This window comes from Pseudopodoces humilis, chromosome 9, assembly GCF_049639895.1.
Source record: "Pseudopodoces humilis isolate 2021_Gansu_Grassland_sample_001 chromosome 9, ASM4963989v1, whole genome shotgun sequence".
Taxonomy (NCBI): domain Eukaryota; kingdom Metazoa; phylum Chordata; class Aves; order Passeriformes; family Paridae; genus Pseudopodoces; species Pseudopodoces humilis.
The window spans coordinates 13,273,358-13,300,992 of record NC_142208.1 but is presented as its reverse complement, the minus strand read 5'-3'; the positions used below and the strand labels follow the sequence as shown (position 1 = coordinate 13,300,992).

General features: G+C 36.9%; 1 protein-coding gene across 6 annotated transcripts in view; it reads right to left on the bottom strand.

Moving 5' to 3' along the window:
• The window catches only part of DLG5 (discs large MAGUK scaffold protein 5), a 96,366-nt gene that overhangs the window by 14,639 nt on the left and 54,092 nt on the right, over positions 1 to 27,635 (bottom strand). For 4 of the 6 annotated variants that reach the window (XM_014250438.2, XM_014250440.2, XM_088059773.1 and 1 more), the window contains exons 6-21: positions 25,343 to 25,602; positions 24,015 to 24,327; positions 19,939 to 20,169; positions 18,754 to 18,938; positions 18,029 to 18,154; positions 17,240 to 17,372; positions 14,301 to 14,428; positions 13,439 to 13,614; positions 12,790 to 12,893; positions 11,994 to 12,086; positions 10,089 to 11,108; positions 6,945 to 7,083; positions 4,966 to 5,113; positions 4,343 to 4,464; positions 3,208 to 3,297; positions 1,787 to 1,955 (exon numbers count right to left, since the gene is read on the bottom strand). In XM_014250438.2, the coding sequence (XP_014105913.1) occupies positions 1,787 to 1,955; positions 3,208 to 3,297; positions 4,343 to 4,464; positions 4,966 to 5,113; positions 6,945 to 7,083; positions 10,089 to 11,108; positions 11,994 to 12,086; positions 12,790 to 12,893; positions 13,439 to 13,614; positions 14,301 to 14,428; positions 17,240 to 17,372; positions 18,029 to 18,154; positions 18,754 to 18,938; positions 19,939 to 20,169; positions 24,015 to 24,327; positions 25,343 to 25,602 (3,437 nt within the window). The remainder of the gene's footprint in view (positions 1 to 1,786; positions 1,956 to 3,207; positions 3,298 to 4,342; positions 4,465 to 4,965; positions 5,114 to 6,944; positions 7,084 to 10,088; positions 11,109 to 11,993; positions 12,087 to 12,789; positions 12,894 to 13,438; positions 13,615 to 14,300; positions 14,429 to 17,239; positions 17,373 to 18,028; positions 18,155 to 18,753; positions 18,939 to 19,938; positions 20,170 to 24,014; positions 24,328 to 25,342; positions 25,603 to 27,635) is intronic. The other 2 variants (XM_014250439.2, XM_014250441.2) reach the window with 1 other exon arrangement.

The window sequence follows — 27,635 nt, the reverse complement described above, 5'->3', positions numbered from 1 at the left end:
AATCACTAGACATGGAGTAGAGAAAAAGTCTTAATTTATGAGATCTTTTAATTTGCATTTAAATTAAAATAAACATAACAAACAGAAACAACGAATTTTTATGCATCTATGTAATTATTAATTTTATCTGAGGAAAGGCCAAGTGAATTATTTGTATTTTGTGGGAAACAGAAAGTTTATAAAACCCTCCAAAATTTAAACATTTCCTAGGATAGATTAAAGTAGCTACTTTCTTAAACTGAGAACTGTTTAATAGTTTGTTTTGCTTTAAAAGCCCATCACCAAACCTTAGAATGATACTCTTTTTAGAAAGTCAGCTCAGACTATGACTTACACATAAGCACAGAAAGAGCGATGGGGCTGGAATCTGGATGTACTTCAATAACATGATCAGCATTAACAAAAATTGTTATTTCCCAGAGATCAGAACATGTATCTTGTGCTCAAAGACACAAAGGTAGAGACTGCCAAAACCCCAGCTTGCTCAGCTGAACACTCACATCATTAGTCATGTGAAAGAGAAAAGACACTCTGACTTGGAATTTGCAAGTGACAATCAGAGGAACATTTATACGAGAACACGAGCTGAGTACATGCAGTACAAGTGTCACACTGAAGTAAGAAAGAATGTAAATTCACAAAAACCTCTTTACATTTCCTTTCAAAATAACACTGGTCATTGTATACAAGACATTCTATAATTGCTACAATAACTTAGTCACAAATTCTTCAAACAAGACATAAGTTTCATGTAACATTTTATGAACAACTTTTTATTACTACCAGAAAAGTTAGAATACAGAATATCCTCATAATTTATCATTCACATTTTTGTGGTCAGTTTTTTACATAAATTAAGCATACAAAGGGGTCTTGAAGTGGACATAAATGTAATCTAATTCAACACATCAGAGCTCCTTTACACTGCCAGAATGGCATTTAGCTGCCTTATTGGAAATAAAAGTGTGATTCAAATTTGTGTCTTACTGTTCTATGCTTTGAATTTGTGTAAACCTTTTCATACATTCAGTCTAGCCAAATCATAATAAAATGAAAACAGATGTCCGAGACTGATACTATAAGCAATGTATCTTTGAAATATTCATGGTGAGATACAAAGTCATTAAACACACAGCACGTGTTTTTAAGAAAGCTATCACGTTAGATTCAAATTCTGCAAGCAGCTACATATACACTGAATGCTATTTCTAGCAGTGGTCCAGGTACAGCCAAAGGGATCAGTCAGAGCAGTAAAATTGCATCTGTACATGTTCTGTACTGTTTGCAATAAAATTGCATCTGTACATTCCTCCACAGTTATATGCTAATTTTTTATGTTATCTGGTTATATGGAATCAAGGCACAGTGGTTGGAGCAGATATTCTGCAATGCTAAGGCACCTGATATTTAGCTATCAGATGTTACTAAGTCTTAATTTTGTCTAGATTTCCAGAGTACAGAACAAGGCTATCAAAAAGAAGCATGTGAGGTAGCTGAACTTTAAGGGTATATTCCAATTTAGACTGCTCTTACTCGGTGTAACCATTAGTCTGACATGGAAGAAACAAAACCTTAATGAAATCACTTAATTCTTAAAATCCACAAAAAGATCTCTTACATATTTTCTAAAGAAAAAACATTCAGTAACAGGACCTGAGATGCACCTCTGCACCTACATATTTTTCATTTAAATTAAATGTTCACATTACTTCAACTTAATAAAATAGAAACACAAAAAATTTCCTCAGACCATTTTTATTAAAAACAAAAAATGTGGGGACCTTACCTATCTTTTCTACGCTCTCCAACAGACACAGGGCTAATGGAAATCCTAGGTAATGTAGAAAGGGAGTTCTGAGACTGGCTGCTGGTGAAGGAAGACGTTTCCAAGTTAAGAGGTGACTGGGGAGGAGTTATCAAGCTGGGACTGCTACATTCTGAGTGTGACAAGGAGCCTAGGAAAAGTCAACAGTTGAGTTTTAGTATCCTGCATCTGTCATAGCTGGCAGATGTACTCAGACACAGTGAAAGACACCACACCCATCTGAGACCAGAAAGAGGACTGTCCACTATCTATTAGTCATGTAAGGGGCTTAGGAAGACCAGGTAACTCATTTCAGACAAACTTACTGTCCTCAATGACTCTGAGTTAAATTCACCCTCTCTAAGTGTGCAAACAACTACTGCCATTTTCAACAGGAGACAAGGTTACAGACAAGCTACACCATGAGCATGTCTGAAAAGCATGTTAAAGAAAAATAAAAGTCAGGATAGAAGTAAAATAAAAATCTAATATATAGGTTTGTTTTCAAATAAAATATTTATGTGCAGGCCTTCCCTTTATATAGGAGGTATATTATGCAACACCTGAAAAAAATAACAGAAGCCAATCACGAATCCTACACACAGAGACAGGAAAGCTCTAAAATTTCAAACAAGTTTGACATGTTTAGTTTGCATCTTTACCCTGGTTGTACCCTTCCTAAGTAATCTACAGAACAAATGCCCTGACACAGTTTGCTTCCTTTGAAAAGCTAGAGAAAATAAACCTCAAATTATTAATCACAAATGAAAGCTGTTTTTCAGAACTGTATTTGCCCAGTTAGGATAAGCACAGCACACAATACATTAAGGCTGCAGAACATTTGAGTGATGATGGCAGTGAAGAGTTGCTGATTGCTGTCAGCAAACTCCTGATTCTACAGCACTCCAACTACTGCTTGTCTTTAAATATCTTCCACTAAGCAATTTTGAGTGAAATACTGAAATATTTTCACTGCATTTCAAAGTAAAAGTTACAATCCATGATGCAACCATACACAAATAATATACCTAAAGAATGAAAAAAAAAATCCAAGTCACCTCACTGTTAAAATTTTCAAGGCATCATTCTACAAGAAACAACAACTGTAAAACATACAGCAATTCTGTATGTTTTCATTCATTCATTTCATTCAATTCAGCTTATTCTTACTTTTGTCTGCACTTTTACTCAGTGTGCCAGTACTTGAGCCAACTATCTGAAAAAACAACTTTCACTAGAAATTTTCTTTTCTTTTTTAACGTTTCTCTGGCAAAATGCAGATTTTGTAACCTTATCAAAATTGTCCTACTTAGACTGTGGTCCAACCAGATTTAACAACTGCAAGGGCTTTGATTTGATTATACTGAAAAAGTATGACTAAAATTACTTATTAAATAATTCACCTCTGTCAGAGCCCATCATGGACCTTGGATATCTTGGTGTTAAGGGGATCTTAATTCGTTCTGTTCTGTATTGCAAGTTACTTGAAGAACCTATTTTTAAAACAAGGAAAAATTAAAAAGACAGAAATAAAAGCAACTACAATTAACAAAAAAGTATGTTTAGATTGTACTTCTTAAATGACCATTAAAGTGGCCTCTAAATGATCAAGGCCAAACCCTTCATGATTACCCCCATAATCGTGAATATCATAATTATAGCAAATTATCTTGATTAAACAGTCAGTATAAAGAGAAGACAATGCAGCTACACAGCAAACATGCACTGTTCATTCTTGAATGAAAAGATATTTTTAGTACTTTCCAACAAAATCATACTTTACTCCAAGTCCAGGCAAGAACCTAACATCTCTGTTCACTAAGAATCCATGGGACTTTGCAAAGGGCATTCAAAATATTCTGGTTACATTCTGCTTGGATGAATACATCATCACTGATACTGGCTGCAAACTGTTATGCCCCTTTATCCTGCGCTTATAAAGCTACCATGCTCTACTCAATCTTTGACGGAACACAGGAACACAAACACATATAAAACCCCCAGTTATTACATAACTTAAAACTTAAATAAATCTAAAATGTTAAAACATCACTGCTACAAAGCATACATTTGCTTTGGTATCATTAGGCTAGGCATAAAAACATATTTACATGTCGATCGACTAAATGTAAGTATAATTTATTTTCCAAGAATACAGTTTACATTTGGCCATTAATCATCTTTTTGTTCAGGAGTTCTCTCCTTTTCTTTCTTCTCACCAGCTCACTGAACCTCAACCTTTGGCCCTGCTCCCCATCTCTCTAAGGATACTTTTAAAGAGTAACAGGCATGGAAAGGAGAACCCCTCACACACACAGACCATTTCAAAGAGGCTGTAAAGAACAAATTAAACACAGCAACTTCCAGGGAACACCTTTAGTCATAAACCCACAAGAAATGCAGCAAAGGAACACCAGAAGCCTTTAGGCTTTGCCAGCCATGACAATCCTGTAACATGGGTGCTTAAGGAGTTTCCCATTTATAATTTCCTCCAATATACAGGAGTCCCACAGGAAATAAATAAGAAAAGCTGGTTACCAAGTCTGGCACTAGATGGCAACGAGTTTGAGCCATGAGATGCTCTTGTACGTGAATTTTCAGAGTAGTCATTGGAGTGTTTATGACTTAGGTCCAAACTCAGGCGACCTTGATGCTGGGAACTACATCAAAAGAAAAGCAGAATAGGGCAACAGTTAGAACTGGGCAAAGAACCTGAGCAAACAGAAACTGGCCAACAAAAAGTTTTGGTTAGCCCATGTGCTGAATGAAATGAATGCTTCTCTCATTTCCACTTCCACATTGTCCCATCACTTTATAAATTATTAGAAACTAGAAGAAAAATAGCCTCGAAGTACTATAAAAAAGGAGAAAGCTTTGTTTGTTTTGGCAATGACAGAAAAAAGAGATTAGAAATCAGTTAATTAAAAAAAATAATTTCTTTGTCAGTATCAGTCAGTGGGCCAGAGGAAAACCTAATCCATCAGTTACTGAAAGACATGAAAGCAACTAGCACATGATGTATATGCAATAAGGTTTTGAGACCCCTGGATCAAAATAACACACAACTGTAGCATGTTTCACCGTACACTCTACAAAAACTGCTAGAAACAATTTTATCCTAATGAAAACAAAATTTTAGGGAGATATAAATGTTAAAACACCTGGGATGCAGATGCTGATGACATATTTGGCTGGCAACTGATGGGCAATTGCTGGTGTGAACTCTATGGCTCCAGGCAGTATAGATTGGATTTCTCATCACAGCAGTCACTGCAGGACATGGTGCTAAGCTTCTTGGTACTGTTCCTGCTTCAGATGATAAAAGTATATTCTTATCAATATTATTAGCATATAAAGTCCAGATTTAAAATATACTTGAATATTTATAATTATGTATTCTAACATTTCCATGTATGATATATAAAAATATTAGCATACAAATACATTATTAAGCACCATACGACACCTTTTTGATAATACATGCATGTTTAAAATCTTGTTTATAATTCTGCAATGAGTCAGTAATAAAGTGGATTATGTTACCAAAAATGAAGCCATTCACAGCATATGATTTTAATATGAGCTAGTAAATAAAAGATTTTCTGTTTTCAAGTACAGAAATTTTTTTAACCACGAATGAAAATTCTGCATTTAGTCATTCAACCAGCATGCAAAATTTTATTTGGCACTTGAACTGACTGCAGCTATAATTATTTTGGTTCCTCTCTTCTCAAAGAGAGAATTCTCTCTCTTCCTTCTCTCTCAGTGTCCCACTTCTAGTGTGACTTTAAATTAAAATATTTATTTCTGAAACTTATTACTCAAGCTGCTTTTTCAAGTATATTCATCCTTTAGTACTAAACCAAAGTCTATCTTAAAATTTCCTCTTAAATGAGTTGATAGCATAGAACATGGTAGAAAAATCTAGTTCTCATTTCAAGACATAGACTCATGTTGTCTAATATAGTCCAAAGTAGCTTTGACTTGCCTCAGTTATTGTGCAAAAGTATCATGCAAAGATAAAAGTTAACTACAAGGTTAGAAATAATACTTTTTATTTTTTTTCTACTGCCATTAAGAGAGAAAGTGAGATAAGAGTAAAAGAAATCAAAGAATAGCAAAAGCTTCTTGGTCTGAGCTACTCTCGTGCATGTCTTTTCAATAGACTGGGGCACCATTGCTTGAAGTTGTCCATTGTTCTGGGTACACAAATCACTGCCTTCATGTTCTCCAGTAAAAATAAAATCTTCCATAACTTCTAGAACTTACAGGAGTTTGGGACTTTACAAGAAGAGAGGATAAACTCATAAAAATCAATATAATCTGATTCAAAATTTAAGATTAATATACAACTGCTGAAAACTGAAATCTAAAACAAGACACTAAAGACGGAGCAATCTATCTGACAACACATTTCCCAAACGCTTCCTGACTATTTCAAATTAACTAGCATACAATATCCTAATTATCTCCCTAAGCACACCATTTAGTCTGTGCCAATTCAAAACCTGCTAGCATGAACTTCAATACCAAGAACTGTTCGATCAACTGAGACAAAATGCTGGTTTCTGTTCCACCTGATTATACTGATATATGTTGAGCTTCTTGTGAGTCCCCTCTTCAATATCTTAGTATCTCAAACACACTCACATTTAACCTTTCACTTAGATTAAGATCACAGCCAATTTGGGCACCCAATGTCAGATACCCCAAATGTTTCCAACAGGTAGAACTTAATATGTTTCACTTCCTGAATATCAGATTTTTTCCTTGGAAGAATTTCAGAAATGAAGCAGCTAAAGCCTGGGATACGTCCATTTACCTTCAAAAATACTGAAAATATTTTCCTCCTCAAGGACAGGCTACACCTTTTTCCACACTAATGTACTGAGAATTTCTCTGCACAGAAACTGATGAAACACAAATCCTTCAGCCAGAAATTGCTCAGCTTCCTCAGTGATTCTTAAACAGGATTCATTCCTTTACAGTCCAAAAGCTGAGCACACCATGTTCAAACAACAACAGACCATGGAAATGGGTTTTGTGAGCTGTGTTTAACACCACTAATCCCCAATATTGTTCAATGTGGACAAGTGCCTTGGGGCATTCCTAGAAAGCAGTTTGGAGTTCTGTCACTCACCTGCTGACATGCTGCCAGGGTATAAGGCAGCGGGCACAAAGCCATCGCTGTGCCTGGCAGAACGTTTTGGGGAATATGGTGCCCATTCCTGTAGCTCTGGAGACAGATGCTCCTCACTAGCTGGAGCATATTTCTGCACCTACAAGAACACAGAAATTTGATTACAGGAAATTGGTGATTCAAAAGAGTAAACCAGTCAAACTGTGGAACAATAAGCAACATCAAACTGCCAAGTATCTGTTCCAGAACGTGCCACCACAGTGCTTCTTACACATTTGTCTTTCAATGACGTCCTTTATATCCGTTCTTCCTTCATCCTACATTGCTATTTTTTATTATTTGTAATCTTCTTAGGCCAATATTTGCAATTTAACTGATACCTTTTATCAATGAAACACCCAGGATATAGTTACATTTGTTCTTTAAAATAAGGCTTTCACAGGGTATTTCAGCCACTATTGTCGCAAGTGTTTGCTATAGAAAATCTGGCTAAAAAGCCAGAAAGCATTTTTCTCTAACCTGCATTCTCAGATACATGTGGAGTAACCTCTCTTCAACAAGCAAGTAAGGTTTTAGAACTTCACAACTGCTGTTCTGTATATAACAAGTAGACACTGGTGAGATAAGAACATGAGAATAGCTCAGACATTGACAGTGACGCAGGAGAGCTGCGAGTGCAGGGCTCAGCACATGGCATTCACACATTTGAAATGCACAGCACAAAATATGTGACTGATGCATGTCAAAAGTGAAAAATAATTATTGAAAATGTACTTACAGATTTCATGATAGCAGTACTTTAAATGAAGAGTTACTGAGAGCACAAAGACTCTAAAAGGCAGAGGGTGCTTTCTTAGAACCAGTACTTGACAATTTTAATGTCTGCACTAATAATTGTTCCACCTACTATTCAGGAATTAGAGCGCACCTAAATGTATCAACTTATCAAAGTACACAAAATTAACTGTGTATATACACATCTAAGTAAAATGGCAACAGCCAATATGGCTACAAATTAAACTACATTGTCTTTTGCTATCACAAATACTACTTCAGGAGTGAATGCATGCAGACTGGGCACTACTGCCATAACAGCCTGATGTAGTTGCAAAGGACAAGGACAGTTCCACCAGAAAAAAAATGTTCAGAGTAACTGATGTCCTCATTTTGAGGCACAGCATCACTTGTGCTCTCTGGCCAACAACTTCAGTTACAAAGCTCTGCCTATTTTCTGGGTGGACAGGGGAAAGAGAAGAGAAATAAAAAAGAATCACAGAGCCTAGTTTTAATTTAATCCTGGAAACAAAAGTTAACTAATACATAAAGTAACCTTAGAAAAAGAAAACAAAAGAAAAGTCATTATAAATCTATTGTATCATTTTCTTTACTGCAAACCAACACCTACTTGCCACCTGTAACACAGCTTGGGCAGCATGTCGAAGCAACAGTAATGTGTCCCCATATATCCTTTGGTCTCCTCAACAGTGAGTGCCAAAACCACCCACTCTGTTCCAGCTAACAAATCTCCTGGGCATAAGTTCCCACCTACATGTGTCCTTGTTCCAACTGGCAATTCTTTACTCATTTCTCACTGTACAAATATTACTACAATTATAACCAGGGTGGTGCATATGCTCATGACAATGCACTACAATGAAGAATGGAACTCTCAGTACTAATGGATCAACTTGACATTCTATATAAAGCAAACACCCCGTATTCCAATGTGTTCAATATCTTGTTGTTATATACATGCTAAAATATGACATCGGAATATGCCCCCCTTCACTTCTTGCAGTGCAGCTCTTATGACCTTTCTCTTAGCCATACTGCTCCCCAGACCAAATCTGCTGATTATAGCTACAAAATTAAACTCCTGTGCTTTTCTGTCATTTGTTGTGCTGGTTTTGGCTAAGACAGAGTTAATGTTCTTCATAGGAGCTAGTATGGACTATGGTTTTTTGAGTGTGCTGGAAGCAATGCTGATAGAAAGGTATGTTTTAATTTTTTTGCTGAGCAGTGCTTACACAGAGGCCTAAAGCTCTCCATAACTATTTTTCCCAAAAAATGTTTGGGAATGCATAAGGAATGGAAGCAGAAAAAACAAAATGGGAGCAGACAAAAAAAAAGAAAAAAAAGGCATAAAAGCCTGCCAGTTGTTCTCTTACTCTAGTATTTTCGCAGGATATGGCTCTAATCCTGCACTACTTCCAATTCAGCTCTGCCATCTCTATTGCTTCTAAAACTTTCTGAACAGGGTGGGATTATCTCCAGGTATAAACAAGTAAGGGAAAAGAATATGAAAATCAAGTCATTACGATGTAATTATATTTAAAAAAATAACACTTCTATAAGCTTTGGTTTTCAGCTGGAAAATTTAAAAAAACAAAACCAAAACTCTATCTTCTCTCCATCAGAGCAAATCTGAGGCAGTGGATGTGAAATAACACTATTGATTGTGTCACTTTATATAATGCACTCATCTAAATAGGTCCTTCCCAGAGCACAAAAATTTTTCTTCTATCCACTCTGTCAAGATATGATCCACCATCTTCTCAGAAGGATTGTTTATTCTAACAAACTACATGCTGATTTTGAACTTGCATCTTATTCTAATGAACAGCTCACCTTTATAGTGTGAACACCCTTTCAGATAAGATGCACAGAATTATTTTGACACATAGAAAGACTTAAAAAGCCAACACTATGGGTGGTACATCTTCTTCCATTAAATTGTACAGTGACCTGGACAACCAATCTGATTTTTGTGAAATTTCAGAGACCCTATTTTCAGTTTTTCTAAAGCTGATGCTTTGCATTTTTATTTATGTCTTTTCAGGTTGTCAAAAACATACAAGAGCCCAGATGTTCCAACAAGCAGCATTAAAACCCAGGTATGGAAGTTAAGTAGAACACTATCTTTCTGTTTGGTGGCCACCACTTCCAGTTAAATACTGGAACTCCACATATTGGTTTTGTATTTTGTGATACTGCCAAGTGCCAACTGATCCCAACTTCGGAGGACCTGAATTCTGAGGATGGGCTATGCTTCTCCTGCTCTGGTACGTAACTGGGCACCCAAAACCACACTGCTAATACACTTCAAGCTTTCTAGTTTTGTGCTTCAATATACCAAGCTTCTACCTGAAGTGCAGGATTAGGAATGGGCACAGGGGTCATTTTATGTCTCAGAGCAGGAGCCGATTTTGGCCGTGGTCTTTTAATCTCTGGCTCTTCAACTCTTTGAAAACCAATGTCATCTTCACAGGATTTCCTTGAAGATAGGTGAGTGCAGTCAATTCCCTCCTCCCGATAATAATGCCCAGCGTTCCTGCTGCGCCCCTTGAGAGTAGCAGAGTCCTGTTTAAGTGCCAAGGAAACTGGAGCTTGGGCAGTGGCTGGGCTGGTGGGTGGTGATCCTGTTGTTACCGTGGACTCTGATGCAGAGCTTGCCTGCTGTTTATGTTTAAATTTGATGGAATCACTCCTCTTAGGAGGAGTTGGAGGAGTTGAAGCCACTTCAGCTTTTGATGGCTGAGGTGAATGGCCTGTCACCTGATTAGGGGAAAGGTAGTCCAGTTTTGGAGGAGTTGGTGGCCTTTTGAAAGTATCAGGGTCAAAGATAGATTTCCTTTGTTTTGGCTTTTTATACACAGAGAACTTTTCTGCTTCTGTTGCTGAGATATTAACCATGACTTTTGGCCAGGTACCACCACTATGCTTAGTTCCATGTCCTTTGTCAAATGCTGTCTCAACCACCATACAGTCAGTTCCTGTAGGTTCATAAGGCAGCCTCCTGTTGTCCAAGTCAACAGCCCCATAGCTTTGGTCCCCGTATGTCTCTGGGCTGAAGGAGCTGAGACTGTGTTCTGAGTTACTGTGGCAACTGTGCACCGTGTTCCTCCGAGAGTCTACTCGTAATGTGTTACTAGGGAAAGGTTTGTGATCGCAAAATGAAGTGCTGCCCTGATCGCCCTGGTCCTTCTTGCCATCCATGATGTCTGGATTAAAAATATCGGTCTGGGTTGAGCTGTTGAGTTTCAGATTTCTTTTATTTTGTGCTTGTATCTCTGATGCATGAACTCTACAGTTTGGTATTTTTTCTGAATCCTTCAAATTTTCAAATATATTCTGACCACTCCAAGATGAACTCTGAGGAAAAACCTAAAATAAAAACCACACGTGATCACCTTATTATTGTGTCTCATTTCTGTTTAGTATGAGTCATATCCTAGCCTCCTTGATTTATCTATACCTGAATATACACTTAATAATCTCACAATTCAAATCACAGTACATCAGATGAAATGAAGCTAGAAAAATTTTTGTAACATTTTCAGAACAATTCCAAAAGGGCAATCCCACATGGTGGCAGAAGTACTCAACTGTAAGTGAAGGGACATGCATTCTACTTCTGCCTCTGACAAGTGATGCCAATAAGATAACTTTCATTGCCCATTTCCCCTCAAACATTTAATCTTCTTACTTTCTTAAAACCTCAAGCTCTCTAGATCTGAAATCACAACTCAAAATCCATGACAGGCCCAGAACAATGGGATTCTAAACTCAAAAAGCAAAAGAGAATAAATATAGATAGAAATAGATAAAATAAATAGAAATAAGCCTGAAAATCAAAGCCTTGTACTTAATCTTCATGACAGCAAGAGTTCAGTTTTCTGCACAACTCTCTCCTGACTAAAAGCTAACTTTCTTCAGCCAGCAGGCAGTTTATCTTTCATGTACAAAAGTGCTGCAGCTCTGAAGCAAAACCCAAGAAGCATCAAGCAATTGTGATAGCATTCATTTCATCCGATCAGCAAACAAATGGGAAAGAAGACAGTAAGTTAGTCTCATATCCTACTAGATGGCACAAGAGCCTTACTTTGGAAATAACTGTTGAAGAAGTGTACCACCAGAGAAATGCATCCAGATGGTTGTCTTTTTCCCATTTTGACATACTCATTTTTTTCCATATACTCCTCCTCAAACAACTAGAATAATTCTGCCTAAGTTCAAGAGAATTCTGCAAATATAGCTTCTGCTACTCACCTTCATGAGTGACAGAGTAAGGGAATCCCTACAGTTTCGTAGCAGAGCTTCACATTCAGTAAGTGATTTATTATCTAGTGCAATGCCATTGATCTGCAGACAAAAGAAACCACAACAGACATCTGTAAATCAAGGGTAACAGGTAGTGAGGATTTAAGATAGATTCTCTCTGAGACAGGGAAAACACCAGTCTACACATGTGTATGTGACTGAAGTCTGGTTGATGCTTGTGCATTTTCAAGAGTGGAGAATGTGAAACTCCAAAGTCCAACCTGCAGCTCCTGCAGGACACAGGGTAACGCCAGCAGCTCACTCCCCGCACTGTGCAGCTGTACCAGCAGTGCCCAAAGCACACCCATCCCTGGCTGCACACACACCCAGGGACATACTCCTTCCCCAGAGCAGATGACAGCTGTGGAGCCAACAGTTACAAGACAAGGAACCTCTCATCCAATGAAGACATGCCTTTTTGGAACTGACCATTCCTAGTCAATATAAGAATCACAGATATCATGAAATATATGTTTATATATACAAATTCCAAGTGTGAAGAATAAGCTAATGCTTCTGACAAAAATTCTCATATGAACTCAGGAAATAAGCTGCACATTATATTCATCGCTTAGCATACAAAAACATTAATTTGGAATAAATATTCAGTGAGTTTACAAAAAGAACTTAACATTGCAAAAGTGAAAAATTAATTGGAATGGTTGGCATCTTAAAGAGTAGCATCAATGATAACTCTTCAAAATAAATAAAAATTTTAAAAGGCAAATGCATTTTTAAGACTTACAGCAATTATTCTATCTCCTACAGTAAGGGAACCCTCTTTGGCAGCTGGGCTTCCAGGCACAACAGCAGCAACAAATACACCATTTTCTAGACTGACCCCACTATCTGAAATACACAGAAAATAATTTGATTCAATTCAAATATATATGAATGCTCAAATGTACTTCTGATATATGCTCAAATATGTTATTGCTCAAATGGCATGTCTGACCTGCCTGCACAAGAAAGAAATATGACTACCAATCCAGCTGAATTTCAATTTCTGAAAACCTTTTCAAAGAAATAAGACAAACAAGGATTTTGAATATCCCAAAAATTAATATAATCACACGAAGATGGGGTTTAACAGACTTGCTTACACTCCCATGACCATTCCAAACAGGCAGTTAACTAGAGACAAGTATTTAAGAAAAAAAATTAACTAAAACCCACCCAAGGACAAAAGGAAAAATTGTACTTACAAGATAAAGCTATTATTAATAACAGCATTCTTGGTTTGCTTAAAAAAAATTAATGAAAACTCCTCTCTAGGAGGCCATTAACATGTAAATGTGATTTAAGCAAAGGCCCAGAGAACATGCACCTTTATGTCAAGCCTTATTTGGCTAAACAAACATGTGCCATTTACAGCCATCCTTTATAGTCATTACCTTTATGTCCAGAAACATTGATGTGAAGAGGAGTTATCACTCGCCCACCTAAAGACTTCCTTCGTCGAACCACCATATTAATAACACCTCCTCCATTTAAAACAGCTTTTATAACTTGCTTTTTATCCTTATTGGTAAGATCCACATCATTTATCTTCAGCAGCCAATCATTCACTCTGGTAGATACACAGAATTAGGAAGGTCAGTTATAAGCACACTTTGCTGGACACAGCACATGAATAACAATCCATGAAAAGGCATGCAACAGAGCTGATCTCAAGCTCATCCTTCACTACCTGGAGTTATCCATTCCTGAAAAAGCTTTAAATAGCAGCTAAATGAAAACCAGGACTGCTAGTCTGCACTTCACTAGGAAAAGTATATCCTCAAATCACTGATGACTACTTCTTGTTTAAAAGCAATGCTTTGTACTGAGGAGAGTTACTAAAAAGCTTCTATCAACACCAAGAACAGCAGATGTTCCAAATTATCTCTTGGTCTACTCTCCTTATCTCTTGCCCTCCCTCAATAACTTACCCTCACATCTTTTCCAAAATTTAAATAAATAGATCTAGGTTTGAGGAGATAATAACGGAGTAAACAGGGCACAGTGCAACAAAAGAACATTTCAAATTCTTTGAGTTTTAAGTGCTGAGTCAAACAGTGTTTAATTTCTGTAATGCTTTCAGGCATCAGTCTTCTCAGTGTGATTTCCTAACCAACATTAATAATACACACATGGCAAATGATAAAGAAAAAATAACTCCAAAAAATGAAAGTAACAAAGACAATGTCCAATATGCTCATATTTAGTTTATTATGATCAAAAAACCAACATGTATCTTCCAAAGTCAAAGCCTACCTTAACCGACCATCAGCAATACTTCCTTTGTCTACTTTGGTAACGAAGATCCCGCAGTCTCCAGGGAGGTACGGCTCATTCACACCTTCTGCCACATCAAAGCCAAGGGCTTTCAAGTCCATATCATCCTAGTAAATATTAATAACAAATGATTCCACTGCGCTGGCAAACAGTGTCTGTTAGCAAGAGGCATTTCTGCATGTTTGCACTATGTACTTGTATTTACAGGGTTCCTGCCTCAGGTAAGTTTGTATTTTTTTGGTACGTAAATATATAAACTCCCATTTCCATTAGTCTTCTGGCATTAGAACGATCCTTCTCTCTCAGATTAAGGCTTAAATAATACAAATGGGGAACTTCACCAAAGAGAAACAGAAAAGCAGCTGAGCATGTGAAAAAGCCCATTCAGACCCATATAACCTAATTCAAGGTACAGTGTTGGTTGTGTAACGACAAAACAAGATCATGTCTCCCAAGAAAGGGGGAAAAAACAATTGCCAAGGTAAGGAAGCAGCATTGTGTCTTAGTGGTGAACTCAGACAGACCTCTGTGATATGACTAGAGACCAGAAGTAAACAGGAAAGAAAGCTCTAACATTATGGGGAACAATTTCTAAATACAGATTTAGAGGTGATATTCTACCAAGCCTGACCCAAACCAGACCATTCTTGATGTGAAAAGTGACAAAAGTCTTTAAGAGATCATCCATTGAACAAAACATGGAATTTTAATGTAGTGCTTGCTTTGGTAAATTATAAGGTCACTGTAATGAAAAAACTGATCCAAAAAATAGTAATTTGGTATCAACTGACCACAAATTGATTTATTATTGCTATTTGCACTGTTAAATAATACACTCCTAAAAATCAGAGAACTCTGCTTGAAGCTGTCCACTGGATCAACCATCTCAGCATGCTTAAGGGTGATCATACTTGAAATTTAAATCCAACATGAAAAAAATTAGTGTCTAAAGTAGATTGTGAGTACAGTTCAAGTTTCCTTCTCAAAATCAGAAGAACATAATGTCTTCAGGGAGTACAAAAGATGCCTGATAAAAGCTGAGGATAAAACATGCAAAAAGATCAAGGATTTACAGAAAATAAATTGAGCTAAAGCTCACAAAATTATATTAAAATCCTTATAATTCTTCCAAAAGTCCTGTGTAAGACAACAATTTCACAGGGAAGAGCATGAGGCTGCCATAAAATAGGGATCAAGTAGGGAATCACAGTATCATTACATAGCATCAGAACTGAAAAGTGAGTATCATTTCTCTCAGTTTTGAGCTGAGTGATTACATATAACACAAGTTTAATCAGACAGGTGAAGTTTAAGCAAAAATAAAGGGACTGAAATACACACAACTCTATAATCTTGACCCTGGAATTCAAGTGCTGGTAGGTCAGCAAAGACTTTTCCCTATATTTGATCAAGGTTGGCACAATATTATTATTATAATTTGACAGCAGCAAGTGTAGTCCCTATGTTTAGAAAAGGGAAACACATTCAAATGACAAAGTGCACATACATGATCTCAGTGATGCAGACATGCAGAGCAATCTTTGGAGAAAGAAAAATTCAGTAACTGCACATGAATGGAAAATTCATCAGGCTGCAATGTTATTTATAACAGGCATATCATATGCTAGACTTGCTAATTAAATTAACACACAATGGAAAAGCAAAATTTTTAGTTTTCAGTTAAAACAGAGGAGATGGCAAGGAACAAAACTGATGGAGTTGATCAGAAGTGCTGAAAAAGCTTGGTGAAAGGGGAATTATTATTCCAGAAAGAATTTACAGATGGTGATTCTGATGGATCAACATTGGTACTCAGTTCATATTTTCAATATGTATTTCAAAATATAATAATGCTAAATAATATTTTTGTTTCAAAAAAGGAACATATTAGTGATTTTGTAGGGATGCACTGTCAGAACACAGATTGGAAGAGCATAAAGAAAGATGACCCCTGAATACTGCAGTAAAATACAAGGGATTTAATTTGACAGTATTTAATCACTAGAGGTTGTCATTCAGGAATGACAAAGAAATGCTGGTATATACAGAAGCTGTTACAAAAGAATTACAATCTGGAAGACTACCTGTGTATTTTATGTGTTAAAAAAAGTTACCATTAACAATGGGATGTACCAACCAAACATTTCATATAGAAGAGCATACAAGAATTACATACATTGCAGCAAATTAAAAATTTTAGACTACAATGAAATAAAGTGAAATTATATGGAGAAAAATACTAGTAAGATAATGAGAGGAAGGAGTGGTTATCTGGATTGCTAAACTTAAGAACTTTACTTAATATGCCAAAATAGAAAAAGGATTTAATTTTCTCTAGAGACAAGCAAGAGATTAGCATCTCCTTTCATCCCAGATTTTCAAACTGATCAGTAATGTTGCCCTAAAATACATGTTCACCATGAATAAGTACTTTTAATACTTTAAAATTTCAAACTAGCAGATCTGAGCAAAAGTAGGAGAAATAGCTTGGTGTAAAAGACTATTTTATGCATAGATTTTAAGTGTTGTTGCCAGTAAAATATGGGCCTCTAATATCACTGTTTATTTCACATTTTAAGTTTTTTCTGCCTTAGCACTGCAGTGAATCACAAACTTAAAGACCACTATACTCCATGGACCTGGGTAACCTGCAACATTAGATGTAGAAGCTATTTATATTTATGAAGCATATGAAGAAAATGATAAAGCTTGTATATAACAACTTGGTTTTATCAACTACTTTCATGTTGCTGTAACTTCACTTGGTGCTTTCATGTGCACCTACACAGTTCCTTGACAAACAATAAAGAATTAAAAAGACTAAAATCATATTTTTAATCTTACATAGTATTTAAAGACTATAATTAGCTTCAGAGTTATCCAATACACAAGACAATGCAGTGTGTGATTTTACTTACTCTGTCTTTTTCAAATTCTACCACTTCTGTTTCCCATTCCAGAGAATCTGTATCTATGGCTGAGTCATGGGAACTATGGGCCATCAATTGACGAAATCTGGCCTCCTTCTCCAATTGATTTTCCATCTTCTCTCTAGGCAAAGAAAATTACTACTTGCAGACACAGACAACCCCCTTTTAAATAAACTGAAAAATAATGTTATGACTGTGATAGATATTATATTTCTAAATCAAAAATCCAAGCTGTGTTGAAAATTTCCTTCAGCTTCTGTCCTTTCAGTATTATTGGTCTGCTATCAAACTGACTTTCCATTTTTATATATTGTCTTAACATAATCTCACATTTTTTGCAATATTTTTACATGGCTAACTGCACAACTAGGTTTCTCACATCTTCTAAAATGCATTTAATTTACCCTCAGATGATCTCTATCAGTATGTAGGGCATGATAAATACCAATGGCAAAACCTCTCCCATAAACCAGTGAGTAAACAGCTGAGAGGAATTGAGCTGCAGTTAATATGATTTCAGTGAAAGGATCCAATACTGCTTAAGTGCATCTCCACAGCACAAAGCTTACCCTGAGTCTCATTAATAAGATAAAACTGATACTGTCCAGCATAATAATTTCCATGATAACTAAAAATATAGGCAATGCTTCCACAGATGATAACATGAAAGCCTGCTGCCTACAGCTGTAACAACATATGGTTCACTTAATAACACAGCTAACAAAATGAAATGTTCATCAGAAACTTTCATGCAGTTTGGTCATTTCTCTAACATACTTCAGTTCCTTCAGTTCACGAACAGCATCATTTTTCTGCTTTCTCATGTCATCCAGATTGCGAAGAGCTTCAGCCAAGTCACTCACAGCTCGGTCTCTCTCCCTCCTTAAGTTGTCACACAAAGTTCTTCAAAAGAAAAAGGTTTCAATCTAGTTACTTAAAACCCTATTAAAGTAAACTGGTTTTACCACATTGTATAGTTAATGTAAAATTTCAAAGAAAAAGGATAAGGAAGAAAAAAATGACGTATGCTAGGTCTTAATTTTTTATCCCTTCATCCCTTTCAGAACTTTATTTCTACTTATCCTCTTTAAACTAGCAGAAAAAAAACTTATTTAAGTATTTTTCTTAGTCCCTTAGATATATTTAGTAGCAAATACGGTGGATACTTTTTGTGCATGTCCCCACAGGCAAAGAATTATGTGCAGGACTAGAGCTACAGCAGGATTATTAGTATAGCATGCCTAAAAGATGGCACGATTGGCTATTCCTACACAGCAGTGCTGTTAGACTCAAGGGTATTTACTAGAGACATTTTGGTTATGAAAGCACAGAAAACAACAAAGACCTTGTAAGGTGCCCTCAACATTTTTTGAAAAATGTCACATGGTGATGTGACAGCTAATGCAGAGGAAGCGCTGGCAAAACCCAGCCATGCTAGAACCACATCAACTGCGCAGCAGGTGTTACAGAGATCACTCAGGTATCATCTAGCAGTTGTTTACCGTATGCTTTCCCTTTCTGCAACAATCTTATCCCGCTCTTGAAAGGCCCAATCCCTCCTACACTTGGCTACTTCTGCTTCCTGGACAGCTTCCTTTAGTTCTTGTGACATTGCCTCATATTGCTTCCGAAGCATTTCAATTTCTTTGTTTGCTCTTTCTATGTCTAGGGTAGCAGAATCTTGTATCTAGGAATTAAGAAACACAGATAAGTATTTTAGGCACAATTTTTAGGTACATATGCACAAACAGCTTTTACTATCTGTATGTTGCCTGATGTATTCAATTACTATGGTTTCATGAAAAATACTCATTTATTTTAGTAGCAGCTTTGGAGGGTGGGGGTGGGAGGAAAGATTAAACCTACTGTAATGCATTTCATCCAGTAGCACACAAATTTGTTCAACTACATGAATAAGAATCCTCACTTCAAAATAACATCAGTGAATGTTTCATATTTCAGACATGACATTCTGTGCTTCAATCTTGTTCTGCTTAGCAGACAGAAAAAACCTTCAAGTGTACTTAGAAATCAGATGCATATAGAATATATAGACCACACATATTTCCTGCATTAACATCTGTTATTTACCCCAAGACAACAATCCCAAGACTTGGGATTCATACAGGTCCCCTAATTCCAAAGCAGTGAAATTGAAGAGCAATGGAATTTAAAGAAAATTTTTATTTAATGCTTCCTGTTTTAGATAAGAATTACTTCATTCTTAAGTTAACTTGTCACTCCAAAATTCCCTATTTTGAACAAGAGCGATGGTGACAACAGTAAGACAAATACACAAAGAAAACTCCCAAGCTTGCAGCACAATAACATAAGCCAACTACAACAGTACAGCTCACTAGAAGCTGTGGGCCTGCAAAAACTGCGTGTGGTTAATTCCAAGAGTATAAATGAAACTAATTATTCTAGACTCACAGTTTTACAATTTGGTTAAAATGCAAACTTTCTCTATTTATATTTACAATCAGAATCTCAATATGAAGCACAACTGCATTTCCTCCAAATGAGAATTTGTCAGTATGTCTTGAAGTACATGCATGTGTTTATATTTTAGAGTGACTTGAGGAAAAGAGGGGAGACTCCCAATGTGCCCAGATCTTTAATCTCTTGCAAGTTACTGACCTAACTAAGCTAAGAAGGAAAAAGGCATCAGTAAAGACTTGCAATACCTGACGGGCTTGATAATATTCCCTTAGCAGATGGTCTCTCTGGATGATAGCTTCTGTTCTCTCTTTCCTGGCAACATCTCTTTCTTCCTTCACTGTCTCTATATCCTTGCAAGCTTGATCAAGTTCCTTCTGGGCCTCAGCTTTGTCCTTCACTTCATGACAGTATTTTTCCAGTAACTCATTCCTCTCACAAATCGCTCGATCTCTTTCCACTAGAGCAGAGTTCAGTTCCTAAAACAAGATCCATTGTTTGCAGTGGGTTAACTTCAGAAGGGAATAGTTCATTTTTCCAACTGAAGACATGTCATGACACCTTAAAAGTCTAGAGTTTACCACTAAGTTCTGAAAAATAGGGGCAGATCACATTACATACAAGGAGTAGCAAAGAATATTAAGTATGTTATTAAAAGCATCACACAATCACATGAGCACAGTTGCTTTGTCAAAAGTAAGCAAGATTTTGGGAGCACTGATAATGCTGAGGAACCTAAATGAGAAAAAGTTATTAACCCGACTTGGTGTCTAAAAAAACAAAAAAGGTTTTCAAATATGGCAAAGGGTAAAACTATATTGCAAATATTTTCAAACAACTGCTTCAATTGTACAGGACTGAAATAATTTAGACAACTCAGCTACATAAGCATATTACAGCTTCTCCATAAGTTCTAAAGGAACATTAAAGTTATATGCCATTAAAATACCAAGGTGCTATAGAATGTTGAAGATAAAACTACAATATTCTATAAAGCAGAATGACAGTACATCTTAAGTGTGGAATTCAACTGCATTGTAATAAAAACAATAAGGCAAATAGAAGTGTTCCAAAATAAAATCTGCCCTTCTAAAATAATTTAAATTAGACTTCCCATTAGAAGAATGGGTCATTGGAACAATCCAGTTTCATGCCACTACATTTTCAGATGGCTCAGGTCTCTAGAAGCATTCAGTCAATGGCTACAAAGAAGTCCTCTTATACACAGGCACTCCAAGCTGGAAACTACTGATGTTTTGATTCCTAAAAGCTCACCAGAGACAGCTGACATCTCAAAAGCAAAAGAAAGAAAGGGTTGAAGTGCTTAAGGATAGAAAGACACCATGTCATTAACTTGATTTTCATTCTATTTACCTTTATAGTTTGCAAAGAATAAAATTGAATATTTAAAGCACAGATGACAATTGCATTTTGCTGTACTAACAGAATCATTTTTGAGATGTGTATCTAATTAAGGCTATTAACAATGACATTAAGAGTGCCATTTTTGCTGTAGAGTAGCAGACAAGCATTGAATTAATGACTCAGTAAGTGAATCTCAATTACCATCCAAGTGCTTTCAACATCAGTAAGACCTTCCTTGCTCAGTAACTCTGAAGAGAGAAAAATCCCTGAAATATCTGTTGGTGCAGACAAGTTTTAGTATTGAAAACAGCATTTTGCACAGTTTAACTACAGTTTGTATAAAATGTGCATTCAAATGTGTGCATAAAACTTACACAAAAATATTAAGTCTTTTCCCACAAGCAGCTGAGATGAAAGTCACCAAGGCAGAGGGAAAGTTCTCAGCACGACCTTCACTAAACAAGAATTTACAGTCCTTTGAAGTGATTGGAAAAAATACACACTACCACAGTTTAATTCAGCATGCTCAATATAAACCATCTGAACAGGAGCAGCCATTGCCTCCTGTGGTCAGTGGTAAAATTTCACCTGTCTTTTTCCTACATTTGCACAAAATTACAACTACACAGCACAGGGGAACGTGCCATTTGGTACTGACTAGAATAGCTTCTGTTTGAAAACAGCAGAGCAGTTTGAGTTGAATGATTCTGAATTTGTGTATTATTTTTATGTTTTAAGGAAGTTCTCACATCTGAAGATAACATAAGGACAAAACAGAACAGATCTGTTAAACTGAGGGGAAAACTGACTACTACTGAGATGAAACATAACATTCTAAGTATTTCCCAGAGTAAAAGATTACGCCAAACAAAAAATCCACCATTGGAGAAAGGAGAGGAGGAAATCTCTAACATCCAATCCTGGTGGGTTCATGAGAACTTACTCCAAAATTGTCCTATAGTGCAAAATAGTGCAAAATTAGTGCAAAAGTAATGAGATTTCTTCTATCACTTATAAACACCAGAAAAATTGTACATTTTAGATGCCTACTGAACCAATAAGTTTGGGCACGTGTGACTAATAAAAGCTTACATGTCTAACTTGGAAATGAACTGTCTGACCTCATCAGTAGCTGTTCAGATGTAATGCTTTAAAAAATCAACCGCTTCTCCATTTCAGTTGCTTTACAATTTCTCTAGAACAGCAAAGGTACACTAGCAAACACAAGCTTCAGGGAAGGAACTGCATTTAAAATTACGTAAATGGATTCAGTGCTGTTTTTAAACAACCAATGAGCACAGCAAAATTGGGCACTTAAAGGTGCCATATATCACATGGAAAGTGAGAGCCACTAAATTGCCTTTTCAGAGAGCACCAGAACACTTATGCACTGAGAGGACAAGCCCATTTACAGGAAACATATTTCAGGATACTGTTTCAAGTGAATTGATACATTGGTCGATACATTTTTTTAAATGTTTCAAACATTTTTCCTAACAAACCCACAAAATCCTGTATGCATTGAACAGGGCTGCAGCAAGCCAGCACTACCTGACATAAGAACATACCTCTTCACAAGCAAAAGAGCCACAGCTACAGGAAAGAAAAACGGGAACAAAAAGACATCTCAAGTATGACTATTTTACACCTTTTAGAATATTACAGCAGCAGTTATTTCTGCTTTCTGAAGGGCCAGTTCTGGGGGTGAAGAAAAGTACGTGTCTCTGCCTCACCAGCACCACACTCCCCAGTCCTAGGCTCTTGCTGATTCTTGTTCAAACACCCTTTAAGACAATACCCATGCATTTAAAATTTTAATTCCCTGCCCCTTAAGGCACTTTGGCAAATTACTCATAGTGCCACAATGACAGATAGAACAAATTGGAGAAGAATGACTAATTGTGGCTATTTCCGTGAGTATTCCTAACTAACCCTGATCCCACTGAAATCAATAGACATTTCAATTGGCTTAAAAGCTTTGATGAAAGTAGAAGAGGTATGAAACATACTAAAACCTCACTCACTGTAGAGCTGAATTACTGAGCTGACAAATATGAAGGGCTGGAAAATATGACTTCTTAAAACCAGAATTTAGTCATACTTTGAAGCTCTGATGCCACATGTCACAGTCCACTTATGTTCCTCGAAAAATGGTGTTATTTATTTAAAAGAAAGCTCCACCCTTAATTTTTTGTAAGAGTATTTTGTTCAGATGTAATGCTGTGAAAAGAGTAAAGTAAGATTTATAGGCAATGAATACATTTGCTTGTATCTATTTCATGCTGAATTAAGTATTTGTAAACCAAATAGTCAAGTGAATGCATGTCAGCGGAAATGAAAGTGAGCAGAAAACTGTGTTCTGCAAATCATAACAGCTTCATTCTGGCAGGGCTGTGACATAAGCATTTCAAGAACATATTGCTGAAAAATAGAAAGTTCTGGTTTCACACACTTTAAGGCATGTCTGAATTCTAAAGAAAAAGTCTTCAATATATCCTCTTTAACTTAGAGGCAGTAGAAGGGCAAATGAGTAAGAGCATGCATGTCAGCACAGGCTTTGCATAAGTGTTTGAGATGACTTGATCATGTGCCATCCTAAGCCACAGCAGATAGTATCCAGTGGTTCCTGTAGAGGTTAAAAGTTTAAAATAATGAATATTTAGAGCTATATTATTAGAGAGTGCATTACTTAAGAAGATATAAAAGACTAACACAGCAAAGGAAAGGATTTATAATATGCAGGACAGAATTAAGTCAAGTGTATAGCACATTTCAACTGGCAGGTACTCTGTTCAAACATGGAAATTGACAGTAAAAAGAACTGGTATAGGAAAACATCAGAATACAATTTCCTCTTTGCAATGCATTCCTATTTTCCACTAATCAGTCATACATTCCTGATTCCAGCATCAAGAACATATACTCATTTCCCTTCCCCACTAAAACAGTAGCTTCATACCTGTCTTAAAGCTTCCAGCTCTTCACTGGCCACTCGCTTCTCAGAAGAAGTGTTCTTCAGCTTGGACTCGGCGAGCTCCAGCTCTGTTTGAAGCTTATCTACCTCTTTGATTACTTGATCTCTCTCACTCATTATGAGGCGGTACTCATTGAAAACCGAATCCCTTTCTTCCTTGTATTTTTCTGCATCCTTGGCTGCTTTCAGCTGCATTGTTTTGAACCTTGTCACCTCTGACTGTAATCGCTCCATCTCTCTCTGCAACTCTTTGTTTTGTGCTGTGGCGTTGCTTAGTTCCTGCTGTACCGATTCAAACCTAAAACCAAGCGGAAACGCCAGTAAGACACTTGTTACTCATTTTCATACACTAAGGATTTGGCTGTGTAACCAAATGTGTCCATTGGTAAAACATAACCACAGAAGACTTGTTAGAAAATGTATTCTCTGTGCTGCAAAATACCCATTGCTTTAGGAATGTCAGTGAACCTTAAGGAATATTACAGAATCTCTTTAAGGACCGAACCATAACAGTTACAAGGAACCATTTATGAACGTGGAGAAAACCATTTTTTGTCTTTGGTCTGTGGGAGTTGTGTATCCCCCCTAACAGTCAATGAAAACATTCTTAACACACCCACCCACATATGCTCTCTGCAGTCCTTGTGTGTGCTGATGTCCTCCCTACCCCATGTGGTTAATGGTGTAGGCTGGGTGTGTTCTGCCCATAGCAGCTCCCTCTCAGTGAAACAAGACTCCCAAATACCTGCAGCCAGAGAACTCTGCTGCCAGCCCAAAGCCCTGTCTCACAGCCCCCCACAGTCTCCAATTCTAACACCATGAAAAGTTAACTTAAGCTTGAGATGATCTTCATTTGCAAACATTCCCTTATTGATCTGCACTTAGTATTTAAATAAAGAGATATATATGCGGGCTCACCATAAGTTAAAGAGTTTGTTTGGAACAAAGTCTGAGGTTTAACAAAATTCTGTTTGCATTTGACTTCTGTGCCTACAACTAAAAATAAACATAGGTCCTTTTCTCACACGAGTTAAACAATGGTTAAAATTTCTCATACAATTCCAAAACTGTAAATGGGAAACCCTTTTCATAAGAAAATGCACCATTTCTCCAAATCAGTGTCCCCATCACACATTCTAGAACCTTCCAGAAAATTTTATATAAATACACATGCTTACTCATCACAGCAAGATTACATACACTAGAGGAAAACTTTAGAAAAAAGATTAGGAAGGTATTTGTGATTCTAGCACAATGGAAATAAGATGCTACATTAGAACGGATTAGTCAAAGGTATCAAAATTCAGTTATACCTCCTAAGAGAAGATGAATATTGCTGCTGGAAATGAATTGCTGTGTCCCTTTGCTTCATTAGCATGTCAATCTGTTTCTGAAGACGTCTGTTCTCCTCCTCAGCCTGTTCCAGGCGGCTCAGATCTGTGTTGTGACTCGCGATCTTCTCGTTGTACCGTTTCCTCAGGGCATCATAGTCCTTCTTCACACCCTCCAGCTTGTCCATTGCGGTATCATAAAGTTTATTAAGTATCTCTGATGATCCATTTTGCTTCATAACCTTAAAAAAATGCCAGAAACTCTATCAATAACCTTTATTATTAACCAGTTCAAGAAGTTCAATTTAAAGTACATACATAAGAAACAAAATTAGAACAGAAAAAAAATATAGTGACTTGATGACCAAGATGGTAGTGGTAATTTGGGAGATGTCCACGAGGTGGCATTCATGATAGGTTGCCTGTATCCTCTGAATGAATTAAATAATTAATGAGAATAAAATCTGCCCAAAATATGTTATACACTCAGGCATATTATTTTAATATTCATACAATATTTCATCTGAGAACTTCCCACAGAGGTTTGTGTTTCAAAAAGCATACATAAAAGATGAACAGGAAGAGAAAAATCCATTTAAACATGAATAAAGCCTGACCTGAATCTTAGTTTTAAATTAAATTTACATCAATGTAGGAATCTTGCTGTAAATTGCAACACTGATGATACATGACCAGCAACAACATAAGAAAGCCCTAATGAATGTCAGCAAATCTAGTTCTTATTCACTCTCAAAAGGCAAAAAATATGCCTGAAAAAAAGCCTAAAGCTTTTTTTTTATTATTCTATGTTCCTTGTTTTTCTGGTTTTGTCTTTTAAATTGAAATCTGGCCCTGATAGAGCAGTGGGAAGAAACAGGAATGCTCTATGCAGAGAGGTGTCAGGAATTATATAATACTAACATTAGCCTACAGAGGTATATCCCTAACTATCTCAAAATAAAAAGCATTCAAAAACTAGAAGGAAAACAGAAGAAAACATGAGCTCTATAAAAATTTGAAACTCAACACACAGCAGCTATCCTACACAAATTGGTTCCTCATCTTTTGTGTCTTATATTCAGAGTAGGGAGCAGTTCCTGAGCATGGAGGAACCTGGGTGGCAGCAGACCAGAGGGGAAGGGGAGAGCAAGAGGCTGCCCACTCTTCATTGCCCAGAGGTAGAGGCTAACTCCTGTCACTGTTAATAAACCACTTGGCTACCCAGGCAAGATAACAGAGCAGAGACAGAAGTTCTGCAGCCTGATGCTGGTCTCCTTTAACTAAGCAAGATAGATAAAAGTGGCCCTGGAGCAAGACTGCACTTGGGCTATTTCCATGCACATCCCAATCCCCAGTGGATTCAGCAGCACGACCTGCACAGAGCTGGACACATGATTAGCCAGCATGCTTCAGTGAACCATTTCAGATAAGCTAAGCACGTGGTAAACTGCAGGCATACGTAACATGTAAATACTCTAGAAAGCTGTTTTCCTGAACACTACTTCCCAAATGAGTTTAAGAGCAGGTTTGAGAACAAATTATTTAGGAATTCAAACAGAAACAAACCACTTCTCACTGTCTGAAGCATATGAGGAATGTATTTATGTTGACAACACACAAAATAATGAAAGAAAAGCAGGACTAACACACAAGACATTGGATGGAATTTAGCATTAACTTGCTAACACAGATTTGCCAGGGGAAGATGGACACACCAGTGCAATAAACATCTCCCATTCAAAACCCCAATGAAAGAAAGTAAATAGTCCCAGCTGGCCCAAGGAACACAGCCATGGCAACATGAAACTCCATATGTGAGCAGCAGGAACTTAAGCTGGTCAGCTGCTACACAGCAAATCCATGACAATCCCACACAAAGAGTAATTTGATCAAAAGCTTTTGCTCTCTGAGGCCACCAAGATGTATTTTGTTCGCCTGACAACGAAACAACACGTCAGAGGGATCAACACTGAGTTAGACTAATTCATAGGAGAAATTACAGGAACAAGATAAGACTTTTGGCACCACGTCAAGACACCATGAATCACTCTGACAAGCTGAGAAATAGAGTTACACGATTTTCCCACTAAGAATCACATACATCATTTTCTTTAAAGGTTTAATCATGATGTTGACATGAGACTAGATTTCTTTAAATCAATCCTGACAATGATACTTCAGCCTCCTTCTATGCTTCCAGATAATTCCAAACTTCAGGTCAGAATGGCAAAATAGAATAGCCTTCACTCAGAGGTCTTGCATCCCTGCTTTGCAG